The sequence below is a fragment of the Nothobranchius furzeri genome, chromosome 12, assembly GCF_043380555.1.
Source record: "Nothobranchius furzeri strain GRZ-AD chromosome 12, NfurGRZ-RIMD1, whole genome shotgun sequence".
Lineage (NCBI taxonomy): Eukaryota > Metazoa > Chordata > Actinopteri > Cyprinodontiformes > Nothobranchiidae > Nothobranchius > Nothobranchius furzeri.
The window spans coordinates 21,738,260-21,757,441 of NC_091752.1; the positions used below are offsets into that span (position 1 = coordinate 21,738,260).

At 40.8% G+C, this 19,182-nt stretch overlaps 2 protein-coding genes across 2 annotated transcripts; one reads left to right on the forward strand and one right to left on the reverse strand.

Moving 5' to 3' along the window:
- Positions 1-1,172: 1,172 nt before the first annotated feature.
- Positions 1,173-10,935, reverse strand: cutc (cutC copper transporter homolog (E. coli)). Its single transcript, XM_015944321.3, has 9 exons — positions 10,798-10,935; positions 10,621-10,699; positions 10,243-10,302; positions 9,957-10,166; positions 5,651-5,686; positions 2,258-2,391; positions 1,896-1,923; positions 1,713-1,818; positions 1,173-1,599 (listed from the first exon to the last, which is right to left on the reverse strand). Exons 2-9 carry the CDS (start codon positions 10,688-10,690, stop codon positions 1,488-1,490), a joined length of 756 nt encoding a protein of 251 aa, XP_015799807.1. The 5' UTR covers positions 10,691-10,699; positions 10,798-10,935; the 3' UTR covers positions 1,173-1,487.
- A 225-nt stretch (positions 10,936-11,160) lies between these two features.
- Positions 11,161-18,413, forward strand: cox15 (cytochrome c oxidase assembly homolog 15 (yeast)). Its single transcript, XM_015944316.3, has 9 exons — positions 11,161-11,370; positions 12,924-13,111; positions 13,200-13,322; positions 13,578-13,764; positions 13,878-14,045; positions 14,160-14,241; positions 17,319-17,473; positions 17,554-17,667; positions 17,756-18,413. The coding sequence occupies exons 1-9, from the start codon at positions 11,296-11,298 to the stop codon at positions 17,885-17,887; spliced, it is 1,224 nt and encodes a 407-aa protein (XP_015799802.3). The 5' UTR covers positions 11,161-11,295; the 3' UTR covers positions 17,888-18,413.
- Positions 18,414-19,182: the final 769 nt, after the last annotated feature.

The window sequence follows — 19,182 nt, forward strand, 5'->3', positions numbered from 1 at the left end:
TTTTTTTCTCCTCAAAGTTTAAAGACCCAAAATAACTTTTTTTGCTAATTAACTGTATAATTGGGCATTTACAAATGCAATCTTTCTGCTTCTGTGCATTTTTGACATGTTTGTGTAAACTTGATTAAATCTAGAATCTAGGTCTAGTGCTGTCCCCCTGTGGCAGAACAGTGGCTACTGCATTTTAAACTTGTGATTGACTGGGGCTGGAACTATTTCACATCATCGGTACAGTCTCCTCCAGATTTTTAAATTACTTATATTGCAAACTGTGGTTCGTATTAACCAGGCCAGTTTTTAACTCAAACATGAAGACGTGAGCACCTGTCCAACCTACTATCACTCATTTCTTGTTTGCTTGAGGATTTGTTTTGAAGGTTTTGTTGTTGATTTACAAAATCCTCCTTTGTGTTCTTTTGATCTCAACCCCAGTCAAGTGATTTATCTTTACCCCCTTTTTAAAATTTGATCAGAAAACACATTTGTGTTTTTTTTAAATGATTATTTTATTTTACTCACGAGTTTTTTCCCTCTAATTTTTATTCAGTCAATTACAAAGGTGCTTACATAATTTTAACCAGGGCTCCAATTACCAGGAGAAATTTCCATAAGAGGGCGGGGAGGGAATTGGATCATTTTTTGGGCTGTGTTAGTTTAGGGCTTCCTTTAGGGCTGTGCTCCCCTTAGCTCCCCCGTAATTCAAACCCTGTATTAAATTTTTTTCCCCCTGAAACCCTGATCATTAATATCAAATTGTGCTCAAAAATTAATTTTACAATTTTATAGTAAAAATGTAACAGGATAACAATTAGGAACAATGTTTTATTGTAAACAAGAACTTTTGTGAAGTTTATGGCAAGTGGAAGCATTGAAATACAAAAGTATGATATTTGTGTTATTTTTCTTTGGTTTCTGGGGATTTAACTGCCGTTTCTGTATGATATACATCTAAGTTCACATCCAATTTGTCATGAGCTGGTCGCTCACCTGTGTGTGTTACAGGTTTGCAGTGTGACCAGCAGTAAATATAAAAGTCAAGTGTGTACTTTAAAATTTGTCATCATGAAAATTACACTTTGAAATACAAGGAAAATGTATCAAACATTCTGTCAGGAAATGACTTCTCGTCAGCTTTTTTTCTTTTAATTCGACAAGAAGTAGACAAAAACAACTTTTCAAATGTTCTAAAAGCATCATTACATTTTTGTGTTGTTTTTATTTTTATTTTACAGATGCATGGTGAGTTCATTGTTATTTTATTCTTCTTACAAACACATGTGCACAAATAAACCTTCAAATCATTCACAGCCTGCTGCTGAGTTGTAAAACTTGACAAAAATCTCAAACAGAAAACTGCTGCATCATCCTGAGTTGCTTGATCAGTAATTCTTCATTTACAGATATAAAACAAGGCTTTGTGGCATATTTGAAAGTAAAATTCATGAAAATAAATGCCAAAATATTCTTTTTGAGTGACTTTTGAGGTTTCACAAGGTATTTTTAGCTATTGCGTTTAGAGATCGGACTTTGCTCACATCTGCCACCTTCAGGCCGTACTCAGGCGCTGACAAAGTGGCTCCCATCCTCACACAGGGGTTCCTGCAAATGAACAGAAAGAATTCAACTGTAAAAATTCTGTCTCTTCCTTTTTAAAAGGAAAAGGGAAAAAGTATCTTAGCTTTTATGTTATTCAAAACTGGTATCAAACAAACCTGAATTTCATTTCGGAGTCCCTGCTGGAGCTCGCCGAGCAGTGAAACTCTTGAGCCCCCGACCCTTCGAGTATCCTCTGCAGGTTCCTCTCTGTGATACCCCCTCCTGTTTATATAAACAATGCTAAAATACACACACAGATACACACACGCACACACTCACCAAAAAGTGATAAAACTGACCTGGCATTACTGTTATTCTGTCTTTGGCCTGTTGCGTAGAGATGACAACGTTAGAAAACCATTGAAGAATAGCAAAAGATGTGCAATTTCATGTCTGAAAACAAAACTGCAAAAGAGTTGCAGAAAAATTATTCACCTTTCAAGCTATAATGTCTCTAAAACAATCAGATCCTTTGACATTGCAATGATGTCAGACAGTGCCGTAATCTCATGTGGGACGCTAAGGAGCCCAATATGCCTCAGTTAACATGTTAAAACAATCCAAATTAATAAGAAACTTTTAGATTAACTCACTTTATAACAACTATTTTTAAACCCTGATATGTTATACATCAGAACTTTTAACGTTGTGTTGTACGTACTTGGTCAATGAGGCGTTTAATGACCGGAAGCCCCTCCAACGCTGAGCAGTCACAGCCACTTGTCAACACACGCTCGAACCCCAATGTTATTAGAGCCTCCAGAGCAACAGCTGGGTCATGAACCATGTCAAAAGCTGCAGAGAGATCAAGAGCGTTAAAACAACTTCAGACACTCAGTAAAATGTTTAAGATGATTTTTTTAGGTACGCTCAATAATTGATATTTTTTTACCAACATTCGACATGATCTAACTCTTGATTTTTGATATAAACGAAAGTTGAACTATCAAGTCAACTAAAGATTGCAACGTTTTGGTGCTCCTGCTAGTGGCAAAAACACAACTATCACCCAAGTCATTGCAGCAAACGCCTAAAGATAAGAATTTCTGAGAGACATTTGGGTTTAGGAGTATGATTCAGTAATGGTTCTTTGTGATGAAATCCAGGCTTTATGTCCTCTCGAACCAAACAATCTTCAGTCTCCTATCTTACAAAACATTAACTCAGTAGAATAATGCTTGTGAGCGGTTCAGCCATTATTCCAGGTCACAGGAAGGTGTAGAAGGCTCTGTTCCCAGGCGGTGTTGCATTTAGCGCCTACTTGGCAACAAGATAAGTGTCATGGATTTTATCAATATGTTTATCAATAACCCATTTCCTATAGTCGGAGAGAAAAAGGAGACAATGAACAACAAGTCAAACAGTTTTAACTGTGGCAAGATGCATGAGGCAAAATGCCCCGAACATCTGTTCACAGACTTTATTTATAGAGATGGAAGTGGAGAAAAAAAAGAGAGAGAGATTGTGTCTGTGTGTGGGAAGTCAAGAATGTGTGTGTGTGTGTGTGTGTGTGTGTCTTGTGTGGGTGTGTCTGAATGAGTGAGCATGCAGAGAGGCATAGAACAATACATTTACATTCAGTTGATTGAGTCCATGATCAAGAATTAATAAACATATCAATTTGTCCATAACAGTAACGCCGGGGACAAACCGGCCGCGGAAGCGCCGCGAAAATGGGACCGCCTTCATTCGGCGCCCTTGTTAAGCTATTCTATAGACCACATGGGCCGCCGAAGCCCCGCGAATCGCCTCGCGCCGGCGTGCGCCGTGCAGCGATCATTTCAGCGTTGGCTCTATTTTTTCGCGAGCCGCGAGTGAATCGCGTAAATTCTGGCAGGAAGTCAAACCTAGACATAAGAGGCAGGCCAGTAAAGTTAACAAAATAAAGCATTTCAAAATAAAATTCCGCAATAGTCAAATGTGTTCGTAATCAGACACTGCAGAAAAACCACACGAACACACACACACCGAACTTGTGTGTGTGTGTGACCACGTGAAGGGTGTGTGGTTTTGGGTGTCTTTTTTCCGGAGCAAACAGGACAGAGAGGCAGAAAGTCTGAGGCAAGTAGTTAAGATGGATGACTTTAAATTAATTATGGAAGTTGAGAAACACAAGGAGCTGTACGACCCCCGAAAAACCTGGTTATTTACGTACCCATGTCGGAAGAAACTGCTAGCATACAGCTGCAGAATTGGAGCGGGTTCCAAGAGATTCAACTGGCAGAAACAACTCATACCATAGGTTCACACACACACACACACACACACACACACACACACACACACACACACACACACACACACACACACACACACACACACACACACACACACACACACACTCAAACGTAGAGGAAAAGAGCTGAGAAAAGGCAGAGAGGAAATGGAGGACACCAAGTGTTTAAAAGAAAAACTACAGCTGAGCCGAGGCGCGCCTCGACTGGGGCGCGTCTGATCTGAACTGAGGAGCGGCGAGCAGCGGCCGAATTTCGTGAGCGATTCGCTTCTCGGCGCTTCCGCGGCCGGTGTGTCCCCGGCGTAAGCCACTCAGCCCAAGCTCCAGGTGGCTGAAAACCCTGAAAAGTCAAAGCAGAACCAGGCTTTGTGACTGCAGCAGGGCCAAGTAACGGGGGCCTCAAAAGAGCCACAATCCAAGCTGGCTCAGCAGACACAAACCAACTTGACTGTACTAGCAATCCAGTCTGAAGAGTCTCCTGTTTTAGCCTGTAAACTGTTTTAAAAACTGTAAACTATATTACTCCTTGTTCCTGCCGCCTATACCGAATTACTATTCACTGAAAATGTTCCGGTATTAAGTTAATTCATGGAGACCCCCCTCCCTCCCTACACGGAGACTGAGACCGGTGAGACGCTTTGCTCCTGCAGCACCTCCCACTCCTGTCCTCATGTTCTTCTGTATTTTTATTCCTAAACTTAAAACAGGATCTCCAGACAGACTCCTGAATCCTTCTGTGAGCGCTTCTCCTCAGGAACGTCAACACACAACACTCACCTCCGCTGACTCAGTGACGTAGGGGACGGATTTAATGCAACATGACCGCTCAGACTGCAGTCGCTTTCAAAAACATCAGATATGTATCAGAATCAGTACCACATATGAAAGTGACATGGACAGGATTTTAAATAGATATGATCGGTGCTGTTCAGACTGTCATCAAAAAGCAGATACGGATCGCATGCGGGGAAAATATCGGATTTGATGCACTTTTGCCTGCAGTGTGAACGTAGATCAAGTCTCTGGGCGACACCATATTAAACACGACGTTTCCTTCTACATGAGCCCGTCAGGACAAAATGCATTTACCGATTTGTAACAAGCAGCTACAAAACTTTTGCTGGAGTTTGAACGATCTGACAAAGTACTCATTCAAAAGTTGTGCTCCCAGGGATTTTTGACCCTAATGGCCATCCGTTGGCAAGATCTTACTCATACACAAAAATACTGCATGCTTGCAATAATTTAGGTATGTAGTGCCTTCTATCGCCAGGGATTGTTGATAAAATGTGGGCGATGTACATATGTTAAGCTAGGCTAATAGTTACCAAGATGTGCGTATTAGTTACTAATGTTTTTTTTTCTGTTTCTTCATATTGAAGCTACGATGATGACATTTAAAAGTCTTCAGTTAAGAAAAGCAAGCCTTGGGTGAAGATTTGTTTTATGCTTCCTAGCTGTCCACATCCTATGAGGACAGCTAGGAAGCTCACAACAAAAGGGCAGACTTCACAAGTTGTGCCAAACATAATTAAATATCAGAAAAACTTTACCTCAGATCTGCCGTATTTTGACATTTTGAGAGAAAGGAGAAGTAACTAAAGAGTTTGATGTATAATATATGTGGTATGTGTACGGTGTGTAAAAGTTGGGTCATCAAGTACTGGCCGATATTAATAGCAGACCAATGTTATCGGAAATCCCTAATTAAAAAAATTAAAATACAACTTTAATTCTGTCGTGGACCAGTGATTGTTATCTTGTATAAATGCTAGCAGCTGTAGATTTTAATTGTGTGTTAAATGAAAACAACATTACCTCGATGGAAGGTCACAGGCAAAGGACGAGCAGCAGCTGGTGAGTAAAAAAAGGGAAAGAAAAGACCATTATTTTAAATATATTTAATTAGCAAAGCTATATTAATAGCTGTTTTGTGAATTGATTTCTTTTTTTTTAACTGAGAAAAGTTTGAATGATTTCATGGTTCATTTCTTGCACGATGCAGATCAACTGTTGATGATTTTATCTCTATGATGCATATCGATGTTAAAAAATTATAAAATTGTCACGTCTTATTGTGAAAATAATCTGAGTGTATGGGTTCAGGCACACACTTGTAATCTATAAACATGGAAAGTGAAAAAGCCATGTTGGAATTTATGTCATGCATCACCTCTTATTCATAAATGGGATGGTAAATGATATAGCGCCTTCTAGAGACCTGGAACCCCCCAAGGTGCTTTACAACACAGTCAATCACCCATTCACACACACACACTGGTGGGGGATGAGCTACGATGTAGCCACAGCTGCCCTGGGGCGCACTGACGGAGGCGAGGCTGCCGAGCACTGGTGCCACCGGTCCCTCTGACCACCACCAGCAGGCGGGTTAAGTGTCTTGCCCAAGGACACAACGACACCGACAGACTGAGCAGGGCTCAAACCTGCAACCTACCGATTATGGGAGCACTTAACTCCTGTGCCACCATCGCCCCAGTAATCGGTTATTTTGAGTGGCAATTCTTTTTCTGAAAATGTAAAAATTAATGTAAATTCTTGAAAATATTCATTATTACTAATTTTCCTAGTTAGAATAGGAAGTGCATATTTTTATGAATTTAGTATTTTATTCCCCGATATTTCAGAGCTTACGTTTGAGGTTTTTCTTATTTGGAATTAGAGAGACAGCAGGAGCGATTTGTGGCAGCGGCAGCACGAGTGGCACTTGCAGTGGCAGCTCTGATACTTCCGGGTGGTGCCACGGCTTTTAGTGGCACCCGCGGCTTTTAGTGGCACTAGCCACGCCCCCTACCACTGCTGCCATTACACTTCCGGGTGGTGCCACGACTTTTAGTGGCACTAGCCACGCCCCTACCACTGCTGCTCTTGCCTGTTAGTGGCACTAGCCACGCCCCCTACCACTGCTGCCATTACACTTCCGACTTTTAGTGGCACTAGCCACGCCCCCTACCACGACTTTTAGTGGCACTAGCCACGCCTCCTACCACTGCTGCCACGGTACCTGCGGCTGTAGTAGTGACCTCAGTAATTGCAGCACTTATTGCATCATCGGCCTCATCATGCCAACGTTTTTATTTTTTACTTTATTAACAAAATCAAAACAAACAAGGCTGTCACCGAAAATATTTGAAATATTTCAAGCGGTTTACAAATGCGTTTCCCAGTCACTTCATGCATATACAGTGTAATGCAATCAGAAGCGTTAATGCATTTATTTTTTCCATCATTTTTGTTGCTCCCCCAGACGAATCCGTGACAGATCTAGTGGAAGATCCACAGACACTTCCGGGTGGAAGACCGGCGGTGGGTCACCGGCCTCCGGTACAGAGTCAGGAAAAGCAGGGGAGCACCAGAGCCAGATGGAGAGCGCCAGAGCAGTTCTCAATTTCTGAAATAATTTATGACAACTGCTACCAATGTGGATTGTGGAATAAAAAGAGAAAAACTGTTAGTTTTCTCAATATTGTCATTGCAATCGGGGCAGATACCGCCATCTGCCGGCTTAAAATGGTTATTGCAGTACATTTTAAACTTTTTTAAAACTATTTCAATCTTCGTTTTCACATACATTCAGTTTACAATGTAACCTACATTCAACGTACTGAAGAATAAAGCAAATAAAAATGACCTCAGTTGAGGAAAATAAAAATTACATTTAGAATTTGCAACAATTACCACATGACACTACACCATAAAATAAATCATGATGCAAAATAATAATAAATTAAAAATGAAATATCATCAACAAACAAAAAATGTTCAGAGGTTAATATTTCAGCATTATATTTCAAACATGTATGATTAATTGGACTGTAATTTAAAGAACAAGAAACTCAGACATTGTTTCGTACTACTCATAAATCCATATGCACAATACAAAACTTTATTGTTGTGAAACCACAATATCTATTAACAATAAACTACATCCCCAAATCCGTTGTAGTGACAAAACAGCCTTTTCACTCCCAAGTTGTTTAAAATGTACTGCAATACCATTTTAAGCCGGCAGATGGCGGTATCTGTCCCGATTGCAATGACAATATTGAGAAAACTAACAGTTTATCTCTTTTTATTCCACAATCCACATTGGTAGCAGTTGTCATAAATTATTTCAGAAATTGAGAACTGCTCTGGCGCTCTCCATCTGGCTCTGGTGCTCCCCTGCTTTTCCTGACTCTGTACCGGAGGCCGGTGACCCACCGCCGGTCTTCCACCCGGAAGTGTCTGTGGATCTTCCACTAGATCTGTCACGGATTCGTCTGGGGGAGCAACAAAAATGATGGAAAAAATAAATGCATTAACGCTTCTGATTGCATTACACTGTATATGCATGAAGTGACTGGGAAACGCATTTGTAAACCGCTTGAAATATTTCAAATATTTTCGGTGACAGCCTTGTTTGTTTTGATTTTGTTAATAAAGTAAAAAATAAAAACGTTGGCATGATGAGGCCGATGATGCAATAAGTGCTGCAATTACTGAGGTCCCTACAGCCGCAGGTACCGTGGCAGCAGTGGTAGGAGGCGTGGCTAGTGCCACTAAAAGTCGTGGTAGGGGGCGTGGCTAGTGCCACTAAAAGTCGGAAGTGTAATGGCAGCAGTGGTAGGGGGCGTGGCTAGTGCCACTAAAAGCCGTGGTAGGGGGCGTGGCTAGTGCCACTAAAAGTCAAGAGCAGCAGTGGTAGGGGGTCGTGGCTAGTGCCACTAAAAGTCAATAATCCAATAATACCTAGCTGCGGACATTGCCCAGGAAAAACGTTTTTCCTGGGCAATGTCCGCAGCTAGACCTTACTGCTAAAAGTCGTGGCACCACCCGGAAGTGTAATGGCAGCAGTGGTAGGGGGCGTGGCTAGTGCCACTAAAAGCCGCGGGTGCCACTAAAAGCCGTGGCACCACCCGGAAGTATCAGAGCTGCCACTGCAAGTGCCACAAGCGCTGCCGCTGCCACAAATTGCGCTCGGTCCTGCTGTGGAATTATGCAGAAAAAGGAATTAAATAGTCAATCTGCTCAGCCTCTACAGAATTGGGCTTTGAGAGCTGTGACACCATCAGGAAATGCCTCATTAATTTAGTGTGTTTAGTCTTTTATCCTGCAGGATACATCTTTTGGATTGTTGCAGGGACATGTCCCTGCAACAATCCAAAAGGTGTATTTTTGCATGTTTTTTTAAACTGAATTTTAGTATTTCTTGTGCCACACCACTCTGCCATGTTTGTCCGTTTTAGAAAAGTAACACGCTTTCATCAGTCTTTGTTGGAGAATTCTATTATTTTTAGATCTGCTTTGTCTTTAGTTCACTCCTAACAGCTGACAGATTACACTGCCTTGAAGTGGAAGCTCTAACTCAGTGCAGTTGTTCATAAACAGCAAATTTATCATGTCAAAGCCACCAAATCTTAACATTTCTGAGTCATTTCAGTTTGGAGACAAAGCCTTACCTGATGGGTTCAGCTTTTGTCTCCCTCTTCTGGTACTCAGTGATCATAACACAAACAGCCAGCCTGATGATGAATATTGGTGCAACATAATCCCCGTTAGTCATCACCAATGGCCCCCATCTTTCTCAAGACTAATGATTCCTGTATAAACACTTGTAGAGCATTTGGATTTTTTTTCCATCAGCTTGCTCTAATTGCTGTAACCCCATCATTCTTTTGTTATAAAAGTCCTGCCTCACTCTTCAGCTGAGCAGTAACTGCTGCCAGATGTAGAAGGGTCACCAAATACTCAATGCTAAATGCTGGTTCAGTGTTTGAAGTAGACAAAAGCCATTTACCGTTTAGAAAAATCAGAGACCAACTCTGTACTCCTTGAGACACTAAAATAGCAAAAAGAAATTTTAAATAGACGACTTGGTACCTTGCAATGTAGACCTCATGTCTGATTAAAGATATTTACAGTCTAGATGTGTTTTCATCCTCTTGGAAGCATGTAAATATTACTTTTGTAGTGGATGAGTTTAGGACCTGATGAAAGATAATGATTTAGTCTCATTTTTGTTAAAATTCAACTGGATCTTATGAAACTGATTCTAATTTTGTAAAACTGCAAATCATAGAATTGGTTTTGATAAATGCATATCAGATGAAATACACAAACAAACCCAATAACTCCATGCAGAGCTCTGCATCCACTCGCCCGTCCTCAGTCAGCGCGCCCAGCACCACACCATCAGCTCCTTGGTTCTTTATCAGCTCGATGTCCTTCTTCATCACCTCCACCTCCTGATCCGAGTAGAGGAAGTCTCCCCCGCGAGGCCGTATCATCACATAGACTGGGATTTTGATGTACTGCTTTACTATCTGTAGAAGACCTGCAGTAAAACAATCACAACACAGGTTATCTGAACCCAGCAGTTCACCTGTACAGAGGTGAGCTGTGCTGCTCACCTAAACTTGGGGTGAGCCCTCCCTCCAGAAGACTGGAACACAGCTCAAGCCGACTTGCACCTGTGAGGAGATTAATTTTATCAAAACATGTTTTTTTATTCAAATGTCACATAAGCTCATGCATTTCATAATTTTCATCAACTTTTTAAAATCTCTCTGTGTCATCGGCGAAGGCGACTCGACTAATTTTGAAAGACCTCCGAATACATAAAGCCTATAGATACAGGTTTTAAGTTCTGTAGAGCTACTGTCAGAAATGGGATGAACACGTGACTTCCAGTTCAGGAAAACCTTTAACCTCATCAAGAAGTTGATTTTGCATACTTAGCAAAGGCAGCAGTAGACCAACTTATGAGTGTTTTACTTGACGTTACAGACCTCCTCGTTCAGCACTGACTGCAGACTCTACGGAGTCCACACACACCTCCATTAAAAAGCTCTGAGCCATAATGCAAGTCTGTTTAGACAAAAATAAAGATTTGCATGGTAGCCATGTTAGCTAATAGCTTTACAGTATTTTAAATGGCATTTTTTAAATGATACCGTGAAAGATACCTGTTTTTTTTCTTTCCTTTTAAAGAACAAATTGAAGTCAGGTCAGGATTTGTGTGCAAACTTCTTCAGCCAGCTTCTACAATGAATCCGCGGTTTCCGGCTGGATTGTTGAATTGTAACAAAATTACACTCCGGCGGAAGAGGCGGTGTTAAGCTTTTTGCTTGATTTGAAGTGTGCCCGCCCATGTTGAATACGCTAAAACCATGAAATTCACATCATCTTCCGGCTTGCTGTTTTACATTTTGCTTAAATAAATACATTATATTTATTCGTTCAAAATAACTGTTATTTATAGTAAGAATGTTTTTTTAATATGAAACAAAAATTTGATTCACGAATCTTCACTTTAATCATTTTGAGCATGACGTCAAAGGGTCAAAGTTGAACAGTCGGGTGCGCGTTAGGAAAGCAGTCGTGTAACAACAACAGCTCTCTGCTGCTACTTTCCAGAGGCGCTACAGTTACACATGGGCATCGGAGAACGCTGAGGCTCAAATATGTTACTTTCCTCTTTACGGACGACAATATCTTGCGGTTGCAGATGTGCTGGCAAGAGCTTTCAGCACAGCAGCGTGAGTCAAGCTAACTTTACTTGTTACTTAGCTAACAGGTAAGACGAGGTCACAACAAAATCATTATGATAATGATTTTGTTGTGACCTCGTCACACCTAAGTTAGCTAAGTGCCATAATGATTATGGCACTTGTAAAAATATAATTTCGTCTAATAGTTTTTATTGCGTTTACTATTTGTTTTAGGTTAGAACATAAAACACACTAGTTATGTAGCAATGCCAACCTCCATTACATGTGTATGCATGCTAAATTACATCACTGACCTCCAGCCATCCATGCGTTGTTTCTAGTCAAATCAACATAATTCAGAGTCACAAAACAAGTGGCATACATGATAGAGTTGGCATACTAAAATTATCGTGGCATTAATGTTTTTAGTGTTTTTTTTAACGTGAGAGGCAGCAGGCTTGCCTCCTTAGTCTTATTCAGCAAATGTCTGGTTATTAGGGATAGGTTAATCAGAATCATTAACACATAAATTCCTCTATAAATGTGTCTGATTGCTCTAACTAATGGTTTTTGGAGATTTGTTTTTAAATAAGTTTTAAAGGCATCAGAATACAACTTTATGTGATGACTGATACATTTTATTTAATCTTACCCTCAAATGTCTGATATTATTTAACTAAACAATGTTTAGAACATATCATACTTTTTTCTATATTTATATTTCTGCTGAGTCAAAACAAGCATAATCTCCACTTCTTTGTTATTTTTGTGTTTCTTTGCTTGGATTAATAGTTACCAAATTTATGCAGTAGCTGGACAGGTGGATTACATTATGTCATGCTCTATCTATCTATCTATCATCTATCATCTATCTATCTATCTATCTATCTATCTATCTATCTATCTATCTATCTATCTATCTATCTATCTATCATCAGTCTGTCTGTCTGTCTGTCTGTCATCTATCTATCATCTATCTATCATCTGTCTATCATCTATCTATCTATCTCTCTATCTATCTATCTATCTATCTATCTATCTATCTATCTATCTATCTATCTATCATCTATCTATCTATCTATCTATCTATCTATCTATCTATCTATCTATCTATCTATCTATCTATCTATCTATCATCTATCTATCTATCTATCTATCTATCTATCTATCTATCTATCTATCATCTATCTATCTATCTATCTATCTATCTATCTATCTATCTATCTATCTATCATCTATCATCTATCTATCTATCTATCTATCTATCTATCTATCTATCTATCTATCTATCATCTGTCTGTCTGTCTGTCTGTCTAGTTTAAAAAACGGGTTGGAAATGTATTTGGAGCTTATAAAACACTGGTAATCAATAGTTGCTCTGTGGTGAGCTGAGATCACAAGTGGGTGTTGTGGGAATAATTACTTAATCCTTGTAAACACTCGGTGCTTATTGGCCAGAAGATGCTTCTTGTGTTTTTCTGGTTACATTTCAAGGATAGACATTATTCAAAACTCCTTCAACATAACTGAATACACTTTTGATATCAAGGACAGTTTATTTAGAAAATAACAGTGCTCTTTTCATTCTTTGTTTACAACAGCAGCGGAGTCCGCAGCTACGGCAGTGGTTTGTGAGGAGAAATCAAAGCACCTTAACAGTAGAGTCAGCGGTTCGCTCCAAGGCAGCAGCAGTCGTCCCCAACGCAGCCACAAACCGAATAGTGGGACGCTGGCTGATCGGCTGCAGTGGGCTGGTGGTTGGAGCTGTAGTCTTGGGTGGTGTCACAAGGTACGGAAGGATTCAAATGAATGCGTCTGTGTGTAAGTCTGACATATACTTACTTCTCTTTTTCTTTTTTTTTTATGTTCTAAATCAGGTTAACAGAGTCTGGGCTCTCCATGGTTGACTGGCATCTGGTGAAAGAGATGAAGCCACCTCAGTCAGAGGAGGAGTGGCAGGCAGAGTTTTCAAAGTACCAGCAATTTCCAGAGTTCAAAATGTAAACACACACACACACACACGCACGCACGCGCACACACACACACACACACACACACACACACACACACACACACACACACTAACCTTTCTAGGCATGTCTTTTCTTTTAAATAGTAACATTTTCTTCTCATTCTAAGAAGATTTTAAACTCTTCTAAACTGACACATTTCATAATAGTGCAACTAAAGAGATCTAAGTGTTTTAAATAAACAAGTCATTCGGTTTTCTATACTAAATGTATTTTTACCTCCAGACTGAACCATGGAATGACTCTGTCAGAGTTTAAGTTTATCTTCTTTATGGAGTGGGGCCATCGGATGTGGGGCAGGTTGGTTGGGCTGGCATACATCCTCCCCACCATTTACTTCTGGAGAAAAGGATACTTCAATCGTTCCCTGAAAGGAAAAGTGCTTGGACTTTGCGGATTTGTTTTCTTCCAGGTAAGTCTATTCATGCATTTATATCAAGAGCCAGATAAATATTTTATCGTTATGCGGTTATTACATTTATTACTGCTATTTGTGAGCTGTAATGAAACAGCATTTGTCTTCAGGGCCTTCTGGGATGGTACATGGTAAAAAGTGGACTGGAGGATAAGCCCGAGTCTCATGACGTCCCTCGGGTGAGCCAGTACCGTCTGACTGCTCATCTTGGTTCTGCCTTGTTGCTCTACGTTGCCAGTCTCTGGACTGGACTCACCCTGCTACTGCCAGCACACAAGGTACAGAGGAAGCTGCACGTTTGCAAAACCTTTTCTTTGATCTTTCAAACCAAGCATGCAGATAATAGTTGGGATTTGTTTTTCCTTTCATTTATAAAGCCAAATCTTTTATAGATGGTAGAAACCAAACAACTCATGCAGTTCAGGAGGTTTGCCAAGGGTACCGGTGGTCTCGTCTTCCTGACTGCACTTTCAGGTACTGTTTAAAACTATGTCAATGTGATATGGCAGAATAGTCATTAGTGTGAGCATAACCACCTTTGCTTGAATACCAGTAAAACAAAGGAAATGGTGGTTGACTTCCAGAGAAACACTCCTCCTCACTCACCGGTAAACATCCAGGGAGCAGACATTGAAGTGGTGGATACCTTTAAGTACCTGGGTGTTCATCACCTTAACAGCAAACTGAACTGGTCCAACAGCACAGATGCTCTGTAAAAGAAGGGCTAAAGCCGCCTCCACCTTCTGAAGAGGCTGAGGTCCTTCAGAGTTAATTCCCAGCTGCTAAAATCCTTTTATCACTCTGTTGTTGGCTCTGTTATCCACTCTCCTGTGGTCTGTAGGGGTGCAGGCAGCTCTGACCGAGACAGGAAGAGACTGAATAAGCTTGTTAACAAAGCTAGCTCGGTTCTGGGCTGCCCACTGGATTCAGTTGGGGAGATGGAGGATGCTAGGAAAGATGACTCCATCTTTTAAAAAAAACCTTTCCACCCACTGCATTCCACTGTAAAGGTTGGTTTATGCTTGACGCGTCCGCGAGGTCCGCACGGCTCCGCGTGGAAAAGTTGCGTCATTTTGCGTCATTTTAACAACCACGCCCCTCCGCCGCGCCTCCGCACGGCCCAGAATTTCCGCAACGTGCACCTCGGAAAATTTCTAACCACGCGGACGGACGGACGCGGAAAAACATGGCGGACCGGCAAGAACTAGTACGGCAGAGGTTCATAAATACAGACATTTGTATGATTCAGCTCTCAGAGATCACCGTGATCAACATGTTGTTAATAATTCTTGGAGAGAAATAGCTCGCACTGTCAGAAAAGACGAGAATGCTGTTAAAAATGCTGAAATGCCATGTTGTAAACAGTCACTTCTACTTCTACTATGGTGTAGTGTTGGATGCATGCCGTAGAGCTCCATGCTGCCCCCTACAGTTTGGGAGAATATTGGCTCACCGCAGAGACGAGCCGCACGATCCATAAACGCTGCGAGTTGTGAAGTGCGTTCCATCCGCGAGCCGCATCACCGAGCGGAAAGTGAATGCGTCAAGCATAAACCAAGCTTTAGAGACCACGGACAGCTCCTTCAGAGGCAGAGTGACACATTCCAGACGTGAAATTGAACGCTACCGTAGGTCATTCATCCCCTCTGCAGTTAGTGTATAACTCCTCAGTTAACTGGTACTGGCATTATCCTGGTACACAATAACATCAATGCAATACTCAGTTTGTGTTCAATACTTGTCTTCAGTACCGTATTTACATAGTATGTGTGTGTCCGATACAGTATGCCGCATAGTTCTTCTGGAACCAAAGTTTTTCACTTTTATTCGTGTTTTATAATTTTTTTGTGGTCAAAGGTTGCAATACTAGTTTACTGCCTAAGTATGTATATTTATAAGCACCAAAGCTTTCTATCTCTGAGAGGGCGTGTCCTGAGGTTTGTTAAAACCAAACTCCTCAGTTCAAGTTCAGTTCTGAACCAACCAAAATCTCTCCGTGGCACGAGAGTTCCCAGAGGATAAGGGTCGGCCGCTCGAAGCCTCCACCTAAATTACTATTATTATTATTATTATTATTATTTTAGTTATTATTTTTCTTCAAATTATTCTCACAAGTGTTGGTGCTGCTGTAACACGTGAGCTTCCTGACTGTAGGATCAGTAATGTCTATTCTATTCTGTTCCATTATATTCTAAATCTCTTCCATACTTAGAGCTGCTTTTAACCAAAATTAAAAAACAATTAGTCTTGGATCATTTTCAGCCGACTACATTCACTGCCAGTTGCAGCGCCGCATGAACGGTTCTTAACGCTTGAAGGGTGTGTTGCATGACAACAGGTACTGGGCCTTTCCACTGGACGCGTAGCCGCAAAGCGTTACGCTTTGGAAGCATTCCAGCAGGATAGGGGCACGTTCCTTATGCTTCAAGTCTGTTTTGTAAGCGCTACACCCCCAGAACACAGCTCTGCTGGCATCATAAAAAATTCTCTGTCGGAATGGTGCTAACTAAGCCTGCCCAACGTCAGAGTGCTGTGGATGGCCCAGTCTACACTTAGCTGGTCCATTGGGTGACCTGCTGAGGCTACAATGGAGAGTGGTTAATCCAACCTGCAGAGCTAAATCTTGCGAGTGCTATGGTGTGTCTCGATTTCCAGTCTAATGGGCCCGACACAGCCGGCGACCTACGGAACCTTTCGCTATCGCTTTGGTAAACTGACACATGGGAAATGACATGCAGCAGCGACACAAGCCAGCAACGAGCTCCGTTCCAGAGTCTTCCGTTGTTTGGATTGGCCGTCAGATTGGAGGGAATTTTGGGTAATTAAAGCAGTTCAGAGTTGAAAAAGCGGTAGATATGAAGTCTCACAAGGTTTTGCTAGAGTTAAGTGAAGACTTCTGACTTTACTAGATAAAAATCAGTTCATCCCGTGTTACAAACATCTATGAGAATATGAGACACACGGACAACCAACTCACCATGCCGCTGCCTTTTTGTTAAGATCTGGGAAATCCAACATGGAAAGTATTAACTTTTCCTCCATGTTTGCCCGGAGATGTAATGAGAAGCATCCTGTCCGCTCATTGGTCAGTCAACGAAACCTCCGGTCGTTGTCCGAGAGACAGTGATGAAAAATGATGGCATCGCTGGCTCGCCTGAGCACGACACATGCACAAGCGCAAAATTTCACATGTATGTTTTTCATGTGTCACTTAGCAGGAGGAAAACCCACGATTATCGCTTTGTTGCATATGTCTCTTGATGAATGGAGGAGAGGCGATGTCGCCTCCCGTGTGTCGAGTTCATGAGAGTTATTTAAATAGGCTGGAAATCACAAGAAACACTTCAGAAGTGATGAAGGCGTTAAAGACAATAGCACAACATTATGTAATGATTTTACATTAAAGGAGCATTTTGAAATAGAATCAAGTTTGAGAAATTAAAGCAACTTCTGTGTATCTTTAGCCAAAACTTGGTATTCTGGACATTTGATTTGTCTGATACTTTTAAGATTTACAGTTTTGTAATTTCTTTGCTAACATTTTCACACAGGTGCCTTTGTAGCAGGTTTGGATGCTGGTTTGGTGTATAACTCCTTTCCAAAGATGGCAGATAGGTGGATACCTGATGACCTGCTGGCCTTTTCCCCAACCATTAAGAACTTCTTTGAAAATCCCACCACTGTGCAGTTTGACCACAGAATTCTGGTGCAGCATCATTTACATTTTAGTATTTTATCTTAAAGTCAACATTGACATTCATCTAAACTTCACATTGTCTGTTTTAGGGTATTTCTTCTTTAGCAGCAATAACGGGACTCTACTTGTTCTCAAGAAGGATGGTGCTACCTAGGAGAGCTAAGGTTGCCATTGGTCTTCTTGCAGCAATGGCCTACACTCAGGTGGGCTTTCAGACAGACATTCAGGTGTTTATGCACATGGATAAAATGCATTTCGGTCCAGCTAAACTGCATTTTTCCTGCTGTTTAGGTTGCTTTGGGTATCAGCACTCTGTTGCTTTATGTCCCCACTCCACTGGCAGCGACACACCAGTCTGGTTCTGTGGCTCTTCTCACATTTGCCATTTGGGTTCTTGCAGAACTTCGTAAAATGCCCAAGTGAATGTCCAGTTTCTTTCAGCTACACTGCAAACCTGTAAAAGCCAGACTGATAAATAAAAAGGAGACGACAGGAAAAACTGAGGAATTTCTTTATTTAATCCTGAATGTGTGAAGAATGTGTCCTCCCGCACAGTAAGGAGATGCTTCAAATGTATTTATGTGTGTTTATTTAATTTCTGTGTATAAGAATTACTGACTCACTGAATTCATTTTGATAACACATCATAAAATTATTGTTTGATAAAAGATTTCACGTTTGCTATTCCAGCACATAGAAAGACACAGAAAAGCAAAAATAAGTCATGTTTACAGTCTTGTGGGTTAATTGTGTTTGTTTAACTTTTTTTTTCAAACTTTTCCAAGTTTCTTAATAAATCATGAGTAAACCAACTCTTAAATTTCTGATTATTTTGATTATGCTGCGTCTTAATATTTTTATTCTTGAATTTATCTGTATAAGCATTTTTCTGTCAAAGTTGAAAGTGAAATGAAGTTGAAATAAAGCAAAACTAAGATGCTAAGCACCATCTTGACCTTTGTTTTTGTGTTGAGCTGCACTTGCATCTTGGATTTTTTATGAATATTACATGTTAAATATAAAGCATTATTTGTAATATATAAAATGTAAGTTATAAGCAAATATAACCTCAGTAGCCTAGTTGTAGAGTACCCGCCCAGAAACTAGGAGATGTGGTTAAAATCCCAGTTGGGTCATACTAAAGACTTAAACAATGGGACCCAATGCCTCCCTGCTTGACAGTCAGCTTTAAGAGGTTGGATTGGAGGTTTAAACTATCAAATAGTTCCTGAGCACGGCCGTGTCTGCAGCTCACCGCTCCCCATGAGGATGGGTCAAATGCGGAGAAATTTCACCCGTGTGATGATGACCAATGGGCATTTTACTTTAACAAAAGCTAAATATTAAACACATTTAACTCTGTTCAGACATTTTGTAGTTTATTTTTCTTCCCCTGGTGTTGGACAAGGATCAGACTGAACATTGGTCTGGCCTAAACTTGGAGGCTGTGGTACGGTTGTTTATGACAGTTGTAATTCCACCTTCAAGTCTGGGAAGAAGTGGGTAAGGTATTGTTACTTAATGGACTTTTAGGTAGTTTGGCTTGCTTTAAAACCCATAGAGTTTGTATGAAATCACTGTCAAACATTTCTCTCCCCCTTGACATGCACCCATCTTTTCATTCTGACCCGTATTAAAGTTTTATTTTGTTTTCCCAAGCACAATAGCATGAGCACAAGGTCTGTAGGCCTACTCTTTCAAAATTTATCCAAATATTT

Coding starts and splice junctions, on each gene's coding strand:
- cutc (XM_015944321.3), bottom strand. CDS start 10,690: ATGGCTCAGAGCTTTTTAATGGAGGTGTGTGTGGACTCCGTAGAGTCT. Junction 2,392..5,650: donor GCCTGTGACCTTCCATCGAG/GTAATGTTGTTT, acceptor ATCTCTCTGCAG/CTTTTGACATGGTTCATGAC. Junction 1,924..2,257: donor TTAAACGCCTCATTGACCAA/GTACGTACAACA, acceptor TCTACGCAACAG/GCCAAAGACAGAATAACAGT.
- cox15 (XM_015944316.3), top strand. CDS start 11,296: ATGTTACTTTCCTCTTTACGGACGACAATATCTTGCGGTTGCAGATGT. Junction 14,046..14,159: donor TGCTACTGCCAGCACACAAG/GTACAGAGGAAG, acceptor AATCTTTTATAG/ATGGTAGAAACCAAACAACT. Junction 17,474..17,553: donor AGTTTGACCACAGAATTCTG/GTGCAGCATCAT, acceptor TGTCTGTTTTAG/GGTATTTCTTCTTTAGCAGC.